Source organism: Phodopus roborovskii, unplaced genomic scaffold (assembly GCF_943737965.1).
Source record: "Phodopus roborovskii unplaced genomic scaffold, PHOROB, whole genome shotgun sequence".
Classification (NCBI taxonomy): domain Eukaryota; kingdom Metazoa; phylum Chordata; class Mammalia; order Rodentia; family Cricetidae; genus Phodopus; species Phodopus roborovskii.
Genome location: NW_026126407.1, coordinates 6,928,560 through 6,946,267, shown reverse-complemented (window position 1 = coordinate 6,946,267; position 17,708 = coordinate 6,928,560). Strand labels below are relative to the sequence as shown.

At 43.2% G+C, this 17,708-nt stretch overlaps 1 protein-coding gene across 2 annotated transcripts in view; it reads left to right on the top strand.

Annotated features, from left to right (window-relative positions):
- The first annotated feature begins 5,659 nt into the window (after positions 1–5,659).
- Positions 5,660–17,708, top strand: part of Ywhae (tyrosine 3-monooxygenase/tryptophan 5-monooxygenase activation protein epsilon) — a 37,305-nt gene continuing 25,256 nt past the window's right edge. For both annotated transcript variants that reach the window (XM_051179984.1, XM_051179985.1), the window contains exon 1: positions 5,660–5,803. In XM_051179984.1, the coding sequence (XP_051035941.1) occupies positions 5,740–5,803 (64 nt within the window). In that variant the 5' untranslated portion in view covers positions 5,660–5,739. The remainder of the gene's footprint in view (positions 5,804–17,708) is intronic.

Sequence of the window (17,708 nt, the reverse complement as noted above, 5' to 3'; positions counted from 1 at the left end):
GATGTGCCATAAAATGTTCTAAAGATGGCTGGAGAGATGGCTCTTCCAGAGGTCCTGAGTTCCAATTCCCAGCAACCACATGGTGGCTCACAACCATCTGTAATGAGATCTGGAGCCCTCTCCTGGCCTGCAGACAGAACACTATACACATAAGTAAATAAATCTTAAAAACAAAAAACATGCCCTGAGATACAGGAAGCCAGAAATGAAGGTTGAATTTAAAGAGGGAAGGGCCTCCAGAATGAACTCCACCTTTGGCAGTGTGGTTTTACTAGTCCTCTCCCAGAACTTGGTGATAAATATAGGTTGTTTTGAGCCTCAAAGTTTGTGGTAGTTACAGCAGCAATTGGAAAATCTTGCAAAGTTGTCTCCATGAAGCTTTTGATTTAACTGAATTATTTTTAGCACAGATTCCCAGGAGTAGGATTACTGAGTCACAGTGATTGCTACATCTCAGTATCTCATTTTCTAGAAGGTGTTTACCAATTGTCAGTGCTACGATCTCTTTCAAAGATAATTTAGGGAGTTTTAATATGTATCTTACATGATTATATGACAGTCCTTAAGACTTTTTGTTTACTGTTAGATGCAGCCTGGCTATATAGTGGCTGCCCTAGACTTATAAACCAGGCTGGTCTTGTTTTGGAACAGTTCTCTGCCTCCTCTTCTCTAGTACTAGGATGAGAGATACATATTTATTTTATTTTTGAGCCAGGATCTCTCTATATAGCTCTGGCTATTCTGGAACACACCATGTAGACCAATCGGGCCTCAAAATCACAACAGATCCTTTCACCTCTGCCTCTTGAGTGCTGGGATTAAACACATGAGCCATCATACCTGGCTGAAAATATTTTTTTTTTTTTCCCTAGCACCCATATGATGGCTCAATAACCATTCCTTAACTCTAGTTCCAGGGAATCCAATGTCCTGATAGCTTTGAGCACCAGGCACACACATGATACACATACATACATGTAGGCTAAATTTTCACACATCAAAAAAAAAATCTGTTTTATAGTTCCGGGTGGTGGTGTTGCATGCCTTTAATCCCCGTGCTTGAGAGGCAGATGCAGGAGGATTACTGGGGGTTTGAGGTCAGCCTAGTCTACAGAGTGTGTTCTAGGACAGCCAGAGCTATATAGAGAAACTGTCTCAAAATACAAACAAGCAGAGCTAAGTGGATATGTTGAGTTGCCTGTAATTTCAGTGGAAGAGAGGCAGAAGCAGATTCCCAAATGCAGCCCACTAGCTAGACCAGATGAATTAGCCAGCTCTGTCTGGGTTCAAGTGAGATACTATGGCAACATAGAAGGTGAAAAATGATTGACGGAGCAAGTAATTGCCAAACAGCCATGAGGACTTGAGTTCAGTTCCTAGCATCATCTGGAAAAGCTGAGCACAATGGTGCATGCTTATGAGTTGGAGACACAGAGACAGGTGGTTTCCTGGGGTTTGCTATCTAGCCAGTCTTTCCTAGTCAAGAAGTTCCACCTTAGTGAGAGATACAGGCCAGAAATTTCAAGGTTGCTTCTAAGGAGCGTCTGAGGTTGACCTTTGATGTCTACACACATGTGCAGTGCATCTGTACACATGTGCAAATGCCCCTTTGTGCATGCATACACACACACACACACACACACACACACACACACACACACACACACGGGGGTGGGGTGGGTGGGGGATTTCAGTGGTTAAGAGCACTTGCTCTTGCAGAGAATTTGGGTTCAGTTTCCTGCACCACATGGTGACTCACAATCATCTGTTATCTATAACTCCAAATCCAGGGGATCTGACAAGGATACCAGGCACACACGAGGTGCACGTACAAGCATGAAGAGAAAAACAGAGATCTTAAAATCTTATTTTTAACTTAAAAAGCACAGGCTTCCTAACTTTTATGTTTGGGTCTCTCTTACCTCTACAATTTTGTATTTATTCATCATAATTGTATGTGCCATGGCATGAAGAAGTCAGTTCTTTTCTACCCTGTGGTATCTGAAGATTGACTCTAGTCCTCTTGGCAGCAAAGTTGCTTCTAAGCTATCCTGCTTGCCCCTTCTTTAGACCCTTGCTGTTCTTCTTTTTGAGGAAGGGTGTATGTTTTGCAGGCTGGCCTGGAACTTCTGAACTCGTGTTCTCCAGCTTCCAGAAGGACTGGGACGGTGGGCACCTGCTACTTCACTTGGATAGCCTCTTGGGTTGCAGCCTCAGCCTGTCACTCCTCTCCCTTCTTTCCCTTTCTGAGACAGTTTCATGTAACCCGGGGAGTGTTTGTTTTTGTCAAATTCCCTGTCTTCCTCTAGCTTTATTGGAATAGTTTAAAATTACATTTTCTATTTTGTAGAAGTTCAGTTGCTTTTTCCATCTGACTTTTAAAGACTATTTACAGGGGCTGGAGAGATGCTCAGCAGTTAAGATCACTGCTTCCTCTTGCAGAGAACCTGGATGCATTACAGCACACTCAAGGTGCCTCACAATCATGTTACCAAGGAATCCAAGGAAGTCTCCAAGGGCACCAAACACACATGGTGCACACCTACATACAGGTGTAACCCCTATTACAAACTTACAATAAAGAAATCTTTAAAAAAAAAAAAAAACCTGATTATAGCAAATAAAACACAGTTGCCTAAGTGATATAATATCCTTAAATATCTCGATTGCTAACAAAATGCATCTTGCAATACCCAGGGAGGGTTTACACTTGATGAGTAGCTGAGGGTGGCTTTGAATTCTCAATTTTCCTGCCTTGGGGTCTTCAGTGCAGGGATGACAGGTATGTACCACCATGCCAGATTTGTCAGTCCTCCTTTTCAATTCCATGCTTGATATTCTACCTGCATAATCTTTGGAGAACCTCAGAAACATGTGCTAATCAGAACTAATGTTTCTCTTTGTATCCTACCACCCAGCAACTCTTCCTAGATTCCTGTATTTTTTTTTTTTTTTTTTTTTTTTTTTTTTTTGGTTTGTTTATTTTGTTTTTTTGAGACAGGGTTTTCCAGTGTAGCTTTGGGCCTGGAACTAGGTCTTGTAGACTAGGCTGGTCTTGAACTCACAGAAATCCACCTGCCTCTGCCTCCCAAGTGCTGGAACTAAAGTCATGTGCCACCACTGCCCAGCCTAGATTCCTCTTTTTATTGTTTTATTATTATTATTTGAATTTGAATTTTTTGAGACAGTATGTAGCCTTGACTGTCCTGGAACTCACTCTGTAGACCAGGCTGGCTGTCTCCTTAATGCTGGGATTAAAGGTCTGTACCACCACCCCTGGCTTTCCTGTTTGCTTTTAGACAGAACCTTAGTCTCTTGCCCAAACTGGCTAGGCTGGCTTCAAGGTCTTGGCAATCTTCCTGCCTCAGCCTCTCAGTGTAGGGATTATGAGTTACCATGTTCAACTCCGTATTTCTACTTTTTTGTTATGGTACAATTACAGGAAATGACAGGTGGGAAGATGGGAAATCAAATTTTGCATTATTTCCCACAGCTGGTCTTGTGGCTTCTCCATGATGCTATTCCTGTCTATCCTTTTCTCTCTATCCAGAGGCTGTTAACCCATTACCTTTTGCTTATATTTTGTAATATGATAATTTACCATTCTTGTTTATTATTGCTTTGTTTTACTGAAATGTTTTCTTTTTTTGTGTGTGTTTTGAGGTAGGGTATTGTTTTAGTTCAGGCTGGTTTAGAACTTGTTGCAGTCCTTCTGCCTCTGTTTCCACAATGCTGGAATTATACTTGTGCATTATCACTTCTGTAGCTATATAATACTTTTTTAAAATATAATTATGACGATGTCACCCTCTACTCAGAATCATCAAAATAGGACTGTAACTCATTGTTAAAGTGCATGCTGCAGGTCCCGGGGTCCCACACCAGCACTTCAACAACAACAACAACAACAAAATAATAATAATAATAATTCTCCTCTGTTCTCAGACTAAGATACATGCCTCTTGGTTTGTGACTTCAGGCCCTTCATGATTCCAACTTTTTTTTTTTTTTCCCCTATGAGACAGTTTCTCTGTGTAACAGCTCTGCCTGTCCTGGAACTCGCTTTGTAGAACAAGCTGGCCTCGAATTCACAGAGATTCATCTGCCTCTTCCTCCAGAGTGATGGGATTAAAGGTGTGTGTCACCACTGCTTGGCTGATTCCAACTTTTTATTTCATTCACACTTATTTTGAGGCCCTTTTCCTTCATGGCTCAGCAGCAGATATTGAAAATCAGGCTCAGCAATTAAGAGTACTGGTTGTTATTCCAGAGGTCCTGAGTTCACTTCCCAGCAACAACATGGTAACTCACAACTGTATATAGTGGGGGACTAATGACCTTTTCTGTCATGTAGGCATACATGCAGATAGAACTCATCTGCATAAATAAATAAATCTAAAAAAAAAGACGTTGAAAATCCAGTGGGAAACAATACGATGGCCATTGCATGAGAAGAAATTCCCATTGTGGTTTATTTATTTCTAGCTAATTAATGTCGACTTGCCTTTACTCCACCTCTGTTGCACCTTGAACTCCAAACTAGACATGCCACTTTCTTTTCCCCTTTAATCAGGGTTTCCCTATATAGCCTGAATTGGCTTCAAGTGCCTGATCTTAATCCAACCTGCTTCAACCTCAGCCACTATGGTGCTGGTGGTGAGGTGGGATATTACCACGCATGCCCAGGAAAACCAGACAGACAGACAGACAGACAGACAGACACACACACACACACACACACACACACACACTTTTTTTTTGAAATGGAGGTCTCACAGTGTAGCCCAGGCTGACCTGAAATTCACTTTGTAGAGCCCGCTGGTCCCAATCTCAGAGATCCTCCTGCCTCCTTAATGCTGAGATTAAAGGTATGCGCCACCACACAAAACAAAAACCAGAGACTTTTTGTATTGTTTTGATTTTTAGAGGCAGGGTTTCTCTGTGTAGTCTTGGCTGTCCTGGAACGTTGTAGACCAGTCTGGCTTCGAGAACTCATAGAGATCTGTCTGCCAATGCCTCCAGAGTGCTGGGATTAAGGGGAGTGTGACACCACCACCCAACCAAAATCCGGGACTGTAATCAAAAGTCCTATCTATGATGGGCCAAAGTGATAAAATACGGATGAAGGGGAGAAGAAAATGATTACAGTGTGTGAACAAGAAAAAAGCTGACGCGTAGAAACTGGAGCCCTCCCTTGTTCACCTGTCAATTCTTTAGAGGTTAAAAGGATCTGAAAAGGCATATGGATGTGAAAAACGTGGGAGAGTGCACAGTGAGTGGATCTCAGTGAGGAAGGCCAGCAGTTGCAAGAAACCCTCAAGCCTCTCGCTGTCTTTCCTCAGGCTAGTCCTCGGCCCGAGGCCACCGAACAGGCTCCTGGCTCATTGCCTTAGCCCAATCTAGGCCGACCTCGCCTCCAGTCTCTCCCGCTGTCCTGGGCTGTTCTTCTCCACAGTCGCAGTTCCCGCCTTACTGCTGGGCCGCCCGCTGAGCCGACGGAGGCGGGGCGTCTGTCGTGCTGGTTCCAGCCTTTTCTGGCGCCGAACTCCCGGACCCGCCCCCCCTCCAGTTGCCAGGGAGCGGTTGCCATAGAGCTGAGCAGTTGTCCGCGTGCGCAGGCGGAAGTCCCGGATTGAAGCGCCGCCATTTTTACTGCTCGGACGCGGAGCGAGAAGCCGAGAGTCGGAGACGCTATCCGCTTCCATCCGTCGCGCAGACCCTGCCGGAGCCGCTGCCGCTATGGATGATCGGGAGGATCTGGTGTACCAGGCGAAGCTGGCAGAGCAGGCCGAGCGATACGACGGTGAGTTGGGGGGCCGCCGGGGGGCTGGAAGTCTCGGACCCTCCGCCGCCGCCCACAGAGGCCGGGAACCGGAGACAAAATGGCGGCATCGTCTCCGAGCCTGGCTCGGGACGTGGGTCGGGAAGCAGGAAATGTCCTGCGGGCTCCCGAAGCGGTGGGAGTCTCCGGGCCCAGGAATTTGACCCCTCCGGTGTCCTTAGCCTGCAGACGCTCGCCAGCCAGCAGGCCGGGGTGTAGGGTGGAGGAGTTGGTTGTAAAATGGCGGCTGAAGGGGGAGGGCGAGTCCCCGGGCGGGGGAGGTGGGGGAGGAGATGGCTGGTGCCATCTCCCGGCGCGCAATCCCCACGGGAGCTTTCGGGACCGTGGCGGGATGTGGAGGACAATTGGGTGGGGTGACGTGAGAAGCAGCACCGGTCGCTCGGGAGAGGGCGGAATCTAGGGAGCTGTAGCGCGGGCGCCTTTCAGGGAAATATGGCGGGTGGGGGCGGCGGCTTTTCCCCGGAGGCCCAGTGTGGGGCGGCGGCCGTGGAGCCTCACAAAGGAGAATCCTCGGGAGCGGACGGCTTCTTTGGGCCGGTGGTGGGGAGTAGTCTTTGGTGAGGGTGGACTGTGTGGAAATCACTGCAGATAGATCATCCTCGGATGGAGGCAAACTGAGATGCTGCGATTGGATTTCTTCCTGTAGGCCGGCGCACCTCCGAGTTGAGGGGTTTTGGGGCTTTTCTGCCTCGCCTCCTTTCGTGAATGTGTAGAAGCTCATTCATGCTTCCGTTTGTTCTTACCCAGGATATCGCAAAGTTCCTGCAGGTTTTTTGTTTTTTTCAACCAGCCTTCAGAAGCACCGAGTTCTGATAGATAGAATAAGAATACAGGAGACCAGGCTTGCTAGGACCCTTTAGGACTGATTGCTTTTTACAGTACCCGTGTCTCAATCTACCCGTTTGTAAAAATGACTTTACTCTTTACACTCAGCATTATGACACATGGACAGACCTGTTGAAAAATAGTTAATTTAAATAATGTTTAGTAACACTCCCTTGGTTGACAACCCAAGTTTGGAAAGTGTGTGTTGCTTGGCTTGGGGATCTTTACCTATTTTGAGGACTCAGTTGAGGTTTGGGGACTTTGAATTAAGAGAATACTCCCCCCCACCCCTTTTATGACTTCATTGTTGCATGGCTGGAGTTCTAACCCAGGGTTGCATGCATGCAAAACAAGTACTAAGTTAACACTCTAGCTCTGTTTTATCCATTTTAAGCAAATGGTTTTGTGTACACATTTTAATAGTTATTTTGTTCATTCGACACCTTCTTTTACATCCCCCTCCCGGTGATGGAACCCAAGCCCTTGTACATGAGTGATCTCTGTCACTAAGTCATATCCTTAGCTTGTGCTAATTTGAATTTAGTCTTTTTTTCACTGTTTCATTGAAATATCTATTATGTTTAGTCAGTTGTAGGCAATTTATATGTATTTTTTTATGTTTTTCCTTACCCTAATTTTGTACCTAGATACAATAGGCAATATCCATCAAACTAGTATTTTAAAAGTGACATATATGTTCCCCATGATTTATTTATTTATTTTGGATGTAGGGTCTCACTATGTCGCTCTGGCTGTCTTAAAACCTCAGTATGTAGATCAGGCTGGCCTTCAACTTACAGAGATCCACCTGTGTGTCTCCTGAGTGCTTTGATTAAAGGCATGTGCACTAAGGCTGTTCTTGTTTTTTTAATGTTGGGAACTAGGATGGGATGCATGTTTGGAACTAAGTGTTATTGCCTCTTAGTTTTTCAAAAGTTAGGTCAGACCCTTTTCCTTGAATTCGTTCGTTTCTGTGGCAGCTTTTTGAACTAGTCCTAGAGTCTTGTCAGAAATTACTGTTCCAGCCTTTGGATAGTAGAACAGAAGGCCTCAAAATCCCCCAGTTTAGGAAAGACACTGAACTAAATTTTGCCTTACAGGTTTGAGTTGCTGTTGGCTCCTGTTGGGAGTGGGAGGAGGTGGGATGGGGAAAGTACAAATGGAGCTCAAGGTCAGCCTTCATTTAGTGTTTATAACCAGGATAGTTTGCTTGTATTAGAGGTTTCTTCCTCTTAACCTCCCCAAAAGAAGGTTTCTTCTGAATCAAGTGTCCTTGGGAGAAAACATGAAATTACGTTTGAAGACTGGGCATTTAGGCTTTGTGTGAATATGGTAACCTCCCCTCCCAAATAAAAAGGTATGAGGGAACTTTTTGATTTGCTTCTGAAAGTCATTTTTAGAAAGGATTTGGAAACTTACATGATTGTAGCTTCCAAATAAATGGTAAGGTAACTTTAAATAATACTTAGGATTTGAGTGCTGAGGGTTTTTTACTAAAGCCAGGCCTTGTTAGTTATTGAACATAGGAGTGTAGACAAGCCACTTGACTTTTATTATGTCCCCTTTTAGGCTTTTAAAGAAGGGAATGAAATAGGAAGTACTTCAGTGATTTGGCATGAGGAGGGATCTAGAACAGGAGAGGCAAGGCAGTCAGGAAACCCCCATCACCCCTTTACTGACTGCAGTGATTCAGCGTTGTCTGTGTAACAAAAGTGGTTTTATGGACGGGTCCACTAAATAAAATAGCAGGTGTAGTCAGAATGCTTTGGAATTCTGGGTTTTGGGTACTTGCCTGTAAACATTGGCCTTTTAGCTGACCTACCTTCTTGTCTTTATCCTAGGTTTATCTTGTATTTTGCATGCTACGTAAAATCTAGTGCCTGAAGTATCTTTTATTCTCCTTATAGGGAGTTGAAATCAATTTATATAGATTATTTAATGGTCTTGGAAGAGGAGGTGAGAAGCTATGTTTCAAGAACAGAGTTGTTTAGGGGTTTATATAGGAATTATCATAAGTTGGAGACTGGGACTGTTCACTTTAATAAGTCTAATGTTTCTCTCTCTCTCTCTTTTTTTTTTTTTTTTTTTTTTTTGAGACAGGGTCTCTTTAAAAGAGCCTTTGCTGTCCTAGAGTTCATTATATAGATCAAGCTGGCCTTGAACTCAGAAATCCTCCTGTCTGCCTCATAAGTGCTAGGGAGTACTTACTCTACATCACCCAGTTTAGTTTAGTAATCTCTTTAACAAGTCACTAGTCTTAAGAAATAGGTATTTTTTTAAAATACTTGTAGCCATATTAATCAAGTTATCACAGTCAACCAAATTATAATTTTCACACAAAATAGAAAAGTTAAGGGGGGCATTGCTGGGGATTGAACTAGGGTCCTTGTGTAGGCAAGTGACCTACCATGGAACTATATCTACCCAGCCATACTACTTCAGTTTCCCAAGCAGCAGAGTTTGACCTGTCCAAAAAAGGAGTATTTTTCTATTTTCTGGGATCAGAGTGGTCAACATAGGTTAACACTTGGCTTGTGTGGTGGTTCTGTTTTTGTCCTTTCCTAATAATCATCCTGCTAGAATTGTCTCAGTGGGGCCTAGTATCCCTTTAAACTACACTTAGAAGATAGGGAAGAGGCTCTCTTCATAGCCTGAGCTATGAACTCCTGTCTGGAAAAAAAAAAAAAAAAAACATTAATCAGGTAGGCAGAGATGCAGGCAAATCTCTTGAGTTCTAGGTAGCCAGTTAAATTGAGACTCTACCTTCTAAAAAAGAAAAACAGGACTGGCTCAATGGAGTGGTGTGGCTTTTGAACCTCTTGTTCCCCCCACCCCCCATGATCACTTGGGTCACTCTGAATACTGCAAGACTAGAAATGTTTCTGTTCTGAGTCATTGACTTGAGAGCTGTTACAGACACCAAAGCCTCATTTCTAAGAACATACTGTGCTAGTTAGGGACCGGTGGGAACAAACATTATTTATTTGGAGACAGGGTCTCACTGTGTTGCCTTGAAATTCACAGAGGTCCTTATTTTTGTGCCTGCCATGTGCTGAGATTAAATGTGCTCACAATCATGTCCATCCCTGCCTTCGTTTACAAGGAATGCTTATCACAAGGTGGGGTCCTACACATTGTAATCCCAGTGCTGCTAAGGACAAGATTGGATTGTTGAAGTGGTTGAAGGTTCTTTTCAGCTACATGTAGTGAGTTTGCATGTACATGACACTGTCTTCAACTCCTTCCCTCCAAAATAGAGGGTGCTCTTTTTGTACACAGGTTTTGTTTTGAGACAGGTTTCTTTGTGTAGTCCTGGGATTCTTGGAACTCATCTGTAGAATAGGTTGGAACTTGGAGATCCACCTGCCTCTGCCTCCTGAATGCTGGGATTAAAGGTGTGCACCACCATGGATTGCCCAGCTGCACTTGAGATTTTTGAACAGCGTTGTGCATGTTTGTCTTACATAGTCAAGGGATACCATGAGTTGATGAATCAGTGTTATTTGAAGTGATTTTTACTACTGTGGATGTTCTCTAAGCATTCTGTTCATTTTAAATTTTATTTGTGTATCCCCCCCCCCCCCCCAACACAGGGTCTCACTATGTAGCTCAGATTGCCCTGGAACTCAATTTTTAGACCAGGCTGGCCTTGAACTCACAGATTCAACTGCCATTGTATCTGAGTGCTGGGATTAAAGGCTTTTACAACTATATCCAGCTGTGTGTGTGGGTTAGCATGTGGTCTGGCACTCTAAAGGACAGCTAATGGAAAACTGTTGAACTCAGACAGTCAAGCATGATGCAGGTGTCTTTACCTGAGCTGTCTCACAGGCCTCTTTTACTTAAAGAACTGTTTTTATTTTCTGTGTGTGTGGTTTTATTTATGCCTGCGTGGTTCTTGCAGAAGTGAGGAGAGGACATTGGATCCCCTGACACAGGACTTACAAGTGGTTGTGAACCATGGTGTGTGCTAGGAGTCAAACCTGGGTCCTCTGCAAACCACAGAGCCAACTCTTCCATTCTCTTTCCACTTTTCCTTTAAACAGTTCTGAAGTAGGGCACTGGGGCTCATGACTAATCCCAGTAGGAGGCTGAGGCAGGAGGATGTAAGTCTTAGCAATTAAGTCAGACTTGGAGTAGATATAGGGCTTGAGTATGTCAACTGAACACAACACAGGCAAGGCATTGGGTTAATTTCCTGGCTGGGGGAGTAAAAGCAAAAGCACATGAAAACACACCTTTGATAATTGTTTTGCTAGCTTGGTCAAGAGAAAAGGTTATTTACTATTCCCTGGTCCTGAGGAGCCCAGGCCATGTGCATGCTCTACTTTGCAGCTATTTCCTAGGCCTAGGAAGTATTTAAACATTTCTATCAGGTGTGCTAAGTGAAATTTTAGTTAGTAAATTCATTTATCTAATTTCCTAAGTTGTTTTTGAGTACTCAGATATGATCTGAAGTATTTTTTTAGAGGGACTATTAGGCTGATACTGCAAGATACTTTTCCTACCTTTCAAAATTGCTTGTTTGTATACAAACTAGTGACAGACTGCATATTAAAACATCCAGGCCATTTTCATGAGGATTTTTATTTCATACAACAGTATTCACAAATAGGATGTTATTTCCATTTTAGCGATTTAGAAAGATGAGTTGGGGGTCATGTTGCAGGCATGTTGTACCAACACTCAGCATTTGGGAGATGAGGCAAAGAGGATTGAGAATTCTAGTCTAGTCTGGTGTCAATAGGGAGACTCTGTCTCAAAAAACAAAACAAAAAAGTTCCTTTATGTGGCTAAGTCAGCTAATACATAGAGCCAGACCATGTGGTCTCTAACCTGTGGACCAGTGTGCTATCCTCCTCAACCCTCTGAGGACATAAAGAATTGAGAGGTACTGAGCATGTGTGTAGTATGCTTGTTTCTTTGTTTTGAAATGTGTCGTCCATCCCCCCCCCCCTTTTTTTTTTTCTTTTGAGACAGGGCTTCTCTGACCTTGCCTGTCCTGGAACTCATAAGCTGGTCTCTTGAAGGTCAAAAGAGAGGCTGTCAGATCCCCTACAACTGAAATTACAGATGGATATGAGCCACCATGTGGGTGTTGGGAGCTCAACTCTGGTCTCAGCAAGAACAGCAAGTTCTTAATCTCTGAGCCATCTCTCCAGCTGTGTAGTTTTTGAGGGATGGGTGTTGCTGTGTAACCCAGATTGGCAGCAGCACCGTACCAGGTAGTGGTATCTTGATACTTGTGATTTTAAAGAGTCTATTGATTGTGATTTACCTGAAGATAGTGTCTTAGCATTTTTCTATAGAAATTTGATCTTCAAAATTCCATGCATTTATATGGAGCACTTCTAAAATATTTTTCCTTTTTTTCTACATGAAATAATGTATGGAACATTTTTGGAAGGTCATTGGGTGGATAATTAATGTTACAGATAGCTCAGATATAATAGAATCTAATAGAATGTAAAGTATAACCCACCAGAAAGTAGCCAGCACTCCAATGTAGTTATTCTTGTGGCTAGTTTGTTACAGTTAAATACTGTTACATCCAAATTGGTAGGTGGGGTTGCCCACACACCTTTATGGATTGAGCTCTTTCTGTATTACTGATGCTCAATCAGGCCTGTAAGAATAGTTAGTGTCTGGGGCTTGTTGCAGCTCATTAAAAAGAAGCAAGTTATGACAAAGGGGTCTTCAAATTTATCATGAAACCTAGATGTTATGGGGAGAAAAAGAATATTAATTCATGATTGTGCTGGAACAGTTGGAATGAACTTGATATATTTAATGTTAACAGTTTTCGTGGTCGCCTCTGTGTGTGTGTGTGTGTGTGTGTGTGTGTGTGTGTGTGTGTTTTTTAACATAAGTTTTGGAGGTAGAACTAAAGTCTTCACGATTGTATTGCAGGCACTTGATGTACTAATCTGTCTTCCCAGTCCCTATTCTTACTTTAATTTTTTGTGATGACAGGGTCTCTCTGTATTGGCTGTCCTGCAACTTGGCTTTATGGACCTGGCCAGCTTCAAACTTGGTGACAGTCATTCTGTCACCTCTGCTGAAGTGATAGATTATTACATATGTGTTTCACCATACCCAGCTTTTTTTTTTTTTTTTTTTTTAAAGACAGGGTCTCCCTATGTATCCCTGGCTGGCCTGCTAATTGCCATGTAGATCCAGGCTGGCCTTCAGTTCACAGAGACCCACCCGCCTCTGCTGTGCTCCACTGTGCCTGGCTTAATTTCTGTTTCGAGTTATGGGTCTTTTTTTCCAGTCACATGCTACCATACCCAGGCTAGATTTCTCACTTAAATGAAAATTTCCAGGGCTAGAGAGATGGCTCAATGGTTAAGAGCACTGGAGGATCCTGGTTCAATTCCCAGCACTCATATGGCAGCTCACAGCTTTCTCCAATTTCAGGGGATCTGACATCATCACACAGACATACATGCAAACAAAACACTATTGCACGTAAAAGATAAAAAGGAATCACAAAAAATCTTCCCAAGTTTTGTTCCTGTACCACAGATACTATAGATCTGAGTCCTGAGAACTTGGTTTCCTTCAAATTTTGCGTTTGGTAAAAAACAAAATAGATCAAAAGAAAATTGAAATTCTCGCACTCTTCAAAGTGGGAATAGGAAAAGTCAAGGTAATTGTACTGACAATAGAGCTAGCTGGCATACCAGCTAAGCAATCCAACAGTGTTAGAGGCAAATATGCTGCTTTTATTTCATCTGCCTTGAGCTGTGTTTTGGTTTGAATAGGTATGGCCTTCATAGATAGACTCATGTTTGAATGCTTGGGCCATTGGGAGTGGCACTACTAAGAAGTGTGGCCTTATTGGAGGAAGTGTGTCATTGTGGGGATGGGCTTTGAGGTCTCATATGTTCAAGCTATGCCCTGTGTGGGGCATAGATTCCTACTGACTGGCTGCCTACAGATCAAGATATAAAACCCACAGCTCCTTCTCTAGCACTGTGTCTGTATGCACACATGATGCCATGTCCCACCATGATGATAATGGACTAAACCTCTGAAACTGTAAGCCAACCTGAGTCAATGTTTTCCTTTTTATAAAATTTATGAGTTGCCATGGTCATGGTGTCACTTCACAGCATTAGAAACCCTAAGTAAGACAAGTTAGTTTGTCTGATGTTTTTGCTTTTTTTCCAGACAGGTTTTCTTTGTGTAGCCCTAGCTGACCCAGAACTCTCTCTATAGACCATGCTGGCCTTGAACTTAAGAGATCCACCTGCCCCTGCCTTCTGAGTGTTGGGATTAAAGGTGTGCATCACCACCATCACCTGTCTTTAATTAGTACACTTTTGGTTTTTTGAGACAGTTTCTCTGTAACTTTGGAGTCTGTCTTGGGACTTGCTCTTTAGACCAGGCTGGCCTCAAACTCAAATTCACCGCCACTGTAACTACCTCTCTTGAATGCTATCTGTCATGGCTCAAAACAGGGACTTGGGCTGTGGTGGCACATCTTTGATCAAAACACTTTGGAAGAAGCAGGGGCTGGGGAATCTTTGAGTTGGAGGGCAGCCTAGTTCTAGGCTTGCTGATGCTACATAGTGTGATCCTGTTTCAAGAAAAAGAAACCGCTCAGCAAAGCATTTTTTTATTTTATTATTTTTCAGATAAGTATTTAAGTGAGGGGCCTGGGGACATGGCTCAGTAGTTAAGAATGCTTATTGATCTTGCAAAGGGTTCAGCTTGGTTCCCAGCACCCACATAGCAATTCACAGCTGCCTGTAACTTCAGTTTGGGGAATCTTTTGGTCTCCACAGTCACCTGCGTTCACTGTGTGCACATACATATACCCAGGCACACATACACATAAAAGTAAATAAGTATTTTTAAAAAACACATGTACTTAAAATCTAAAATAAATAGATTAAAAATTTAGCTGGGGGCTGGTCATTGGTGTATGCACTTTTAATCCCAGCACTCTGAAGGCAGAGGCAGGTCTACAGAGCAAGTTTCAGAACAGTCTCCAAAGCTACAGAAAAACCCTGTCTCGGGGAAAAAAAATAGATTAGCTGGGTGGTGGTGGTGGTGCACCCCTTTAATCCCAGCATTCAGGAGGCAGGGGCAGGAGGATTTCTGAGTTCTAGGCCAGTCTAGTCTACAAAGCAAGTTCCAGGACAATCAGAGAAACCCTGTCTTGAAAAACCAAACCAAAACAAAAAAGATTTGAATGAGGATGAATAGGTAACATTACTGGTATTTAGTTAATCATGTTTTATTTTAAAGATGGTGTACCTTCCGTTTCACACTTGATATTTGTACAGTATTGGAAACATCAGTCAAAACCAAGACTGTTTCTCCTTTCCCTCCTCCCTTCTCTGTTAAAGACGGTAGCTCATGTAGCTCACTCAGACTAACCTTGAGCTTGCTTCTTAGCCTAGGCGGCCTTGAACTGCTGATCCTCTCATTGAAGCTCTATTCTTAGTTTTTAATTTTATAATGTGGAAATTGCTTTGGGGGCCTGGGGAGATAGCTCAGTCTGTCAAGTGCTTGCATGCAGTCACAGATAACTGAGTTTAAGCCCAGCACCCAGTTAAAAAGTCTGTTGCTTGCTTTTCATTCCAGCATGCTTGTAATCCTAGAGATGGTGAATCCCTGGGGTTTCCTGACTGTTCACCCTAGCCTAATTGTTGAGTCCTAGGATTTAGTGAGAGAAGTTGTGGAGCCTGGCAGTAGATCTCTGGGAGTTCATGTCTTGAACCCCTACCTCTCCCACTCTCCAAAATAGAAAACAAACAAACAAACAAGGTAGATGGATGGTTTTGGAGGAATGACAAGGGTGGCCAAGGGTCTGCACGTGCACTTGTAACTGCACATAAGTGAATACACACACAAAAGTACATAAAGATGCTTTGAAAAGCCTTTTTGGCTTAATTTCATTGAGTAGTGTTGCTTTTGAGATCCCCTTGCCTTCGCCTCACTAAGCATTGGTATTGCAGACCTGTGTCACTACACCTGAGGAGTTGCACCAGAGGACAACCTCAGATGTCATTCCTTAGGTGCCTTTCCACTGTAGTGAGGTATCCATAAGTTTGGGCGTGATGGGGCAGGCTAGGTCTGGGGTCCCAGACTTCAGCTAATGGGTGTATGGTCAGTGCAACAGGTGTGGGTGGGGTGAATATCTCACTACATCTCATCCTTTGAAATAGCTCTTGTTGGCCTATAACTTCAAAAAGTATGCTATGCCATCTGGCCAGCAAGCTCCAGGAATTCTCTTGTCTCTCCCATTTTTCTTTTTCTTTTTTTCTTTTTTCTTTTTGTTGCTGGGATTGCAAACTGGGAATTAATTACACATTAGGACCTAGCACAGCTAGTTACACAAATAATCTACCTCTGAGTTTTTTTTTTTTTTTTTGGTCTGGAGAGGATCTCACTGTTGCCTAGGCTGGATTTTTGGGCTCAAGTGGTTCTTACTCAGCCAGCCTTTCCAGTTGGGATTCGCAAATTTTATTGTACCCAGTCATAGAACCCAGGGCCATCTAAAAAGATCTAGGCACTTGACACCTGCTTTGTACTGAGTTAGCTATGTCCTCAGGCTCTCTTGCCTCTTAACCTTTTGTGTCTTGTCCCCCCTCTATCCCCCCCCCCCCAACACACACAGGAGAGCATCCTTAGTGGTTATGAGCTCTTTTGGCTCTTTCAGAGGACTTGAATTCCATTCCCAGCACCTAAGTGGTGGCTCACAACCATCTGTAACTTCAGTCCTAGGGAATCTGATAACTCTGGCCTCTAAGGGTAGTGTATGCATGTGATATAGACATATAGCCAGAACACCCATGCACGTAAAAAATTTAAATGATTAACAATTTTTCTTACACTCTTGTTGAGTGGGTATACATGCATATGAGCAATAATGATGATGTACATGTGGACGTCAGAGGATAACCTGGTGAAAGTTTGTTTTTCTCTTCCTCCCTGTGGGTTGTGGAAATCAGACTCAGGTCATAAAGCCATCTCATTGGGCCTTTTCTATGTTTTGAATGAAATGAGATCTTACTATGTTGTTTAGGCTCCTGAGGTAGGTGTGTGTGGCTGTGGGTGTGGATGCTCTAGTTGTCTTCCCTTAGTACCTCTATTAGCTGGAACTTCAGGGGTGCTCATGTGTTCTACAATGTGCTTGGATTAAGTTTTGCTTTGTGTGCATACCTAAATTTTCTTATCTATGGGGTTGAGGGACCATGTCTTAGTGTGTAGCCCAGATTGACTTTGAACTGGTAATCCTAATACCTCTGCCTGACTCATGCTGATGTAGAAGCAGAACGGCAGGAATCAGTGCCATCTTGGCTACATAGAGAATTCCAGGCTACCTTGACTCTTAATAATAAACAAATTGGGTTGGGTGGTGGTATATGCATTTAGTCCCAGCATAAACAAACAAACAAATGGGCTGGAGAGGTAGCTTAGCAGTTAGGAGCACTTGCTGCTCTTATGAAAGACCCAGGATTGATTTCCAGCACTCACATGGAGGCTCACAACCATCTATAACTTGTTCAGGGAATCCATGCCCTCTTTGGGATTCCTCGGACACTAGGCATGCACTTGGTATACAGACATACACAAAAGGGTAACACTCAATAAACATAAAATAATTCTAAACAAACAAAACAAAAAGCTGCCCTGTATGCTTGCCTGTAATTCCAACATTCCATAGGTGGGGCAAGAGGCCAGCTCCTACTACTATACAGCAGAATTCAAGGCTAACCTGACTTTTCTTCCCAGTCCTACCAAAGAGGATTTTAAGAATTTTACCCTTAATGAAAACCTTCTTAGGATTGAGAACCATTGGAATAGATAATTGTTTCTTAGATACTCGACTAAATTAGCATCACCTACTAAACTCTGGGATTTGGTCTGCATCTAACTTTATCTTTGGATATGCAGTGATTGTACCAGGTGCCTCTTACTCCTTTGGTGGTGAGACAGGGTCTCCTAGAGCACAGGCTGGACTCGGGTCAGGTCCTCTTAACTTCCTTGCTGGGAAGAGTGATTATAGCTGTGTGCCACCACA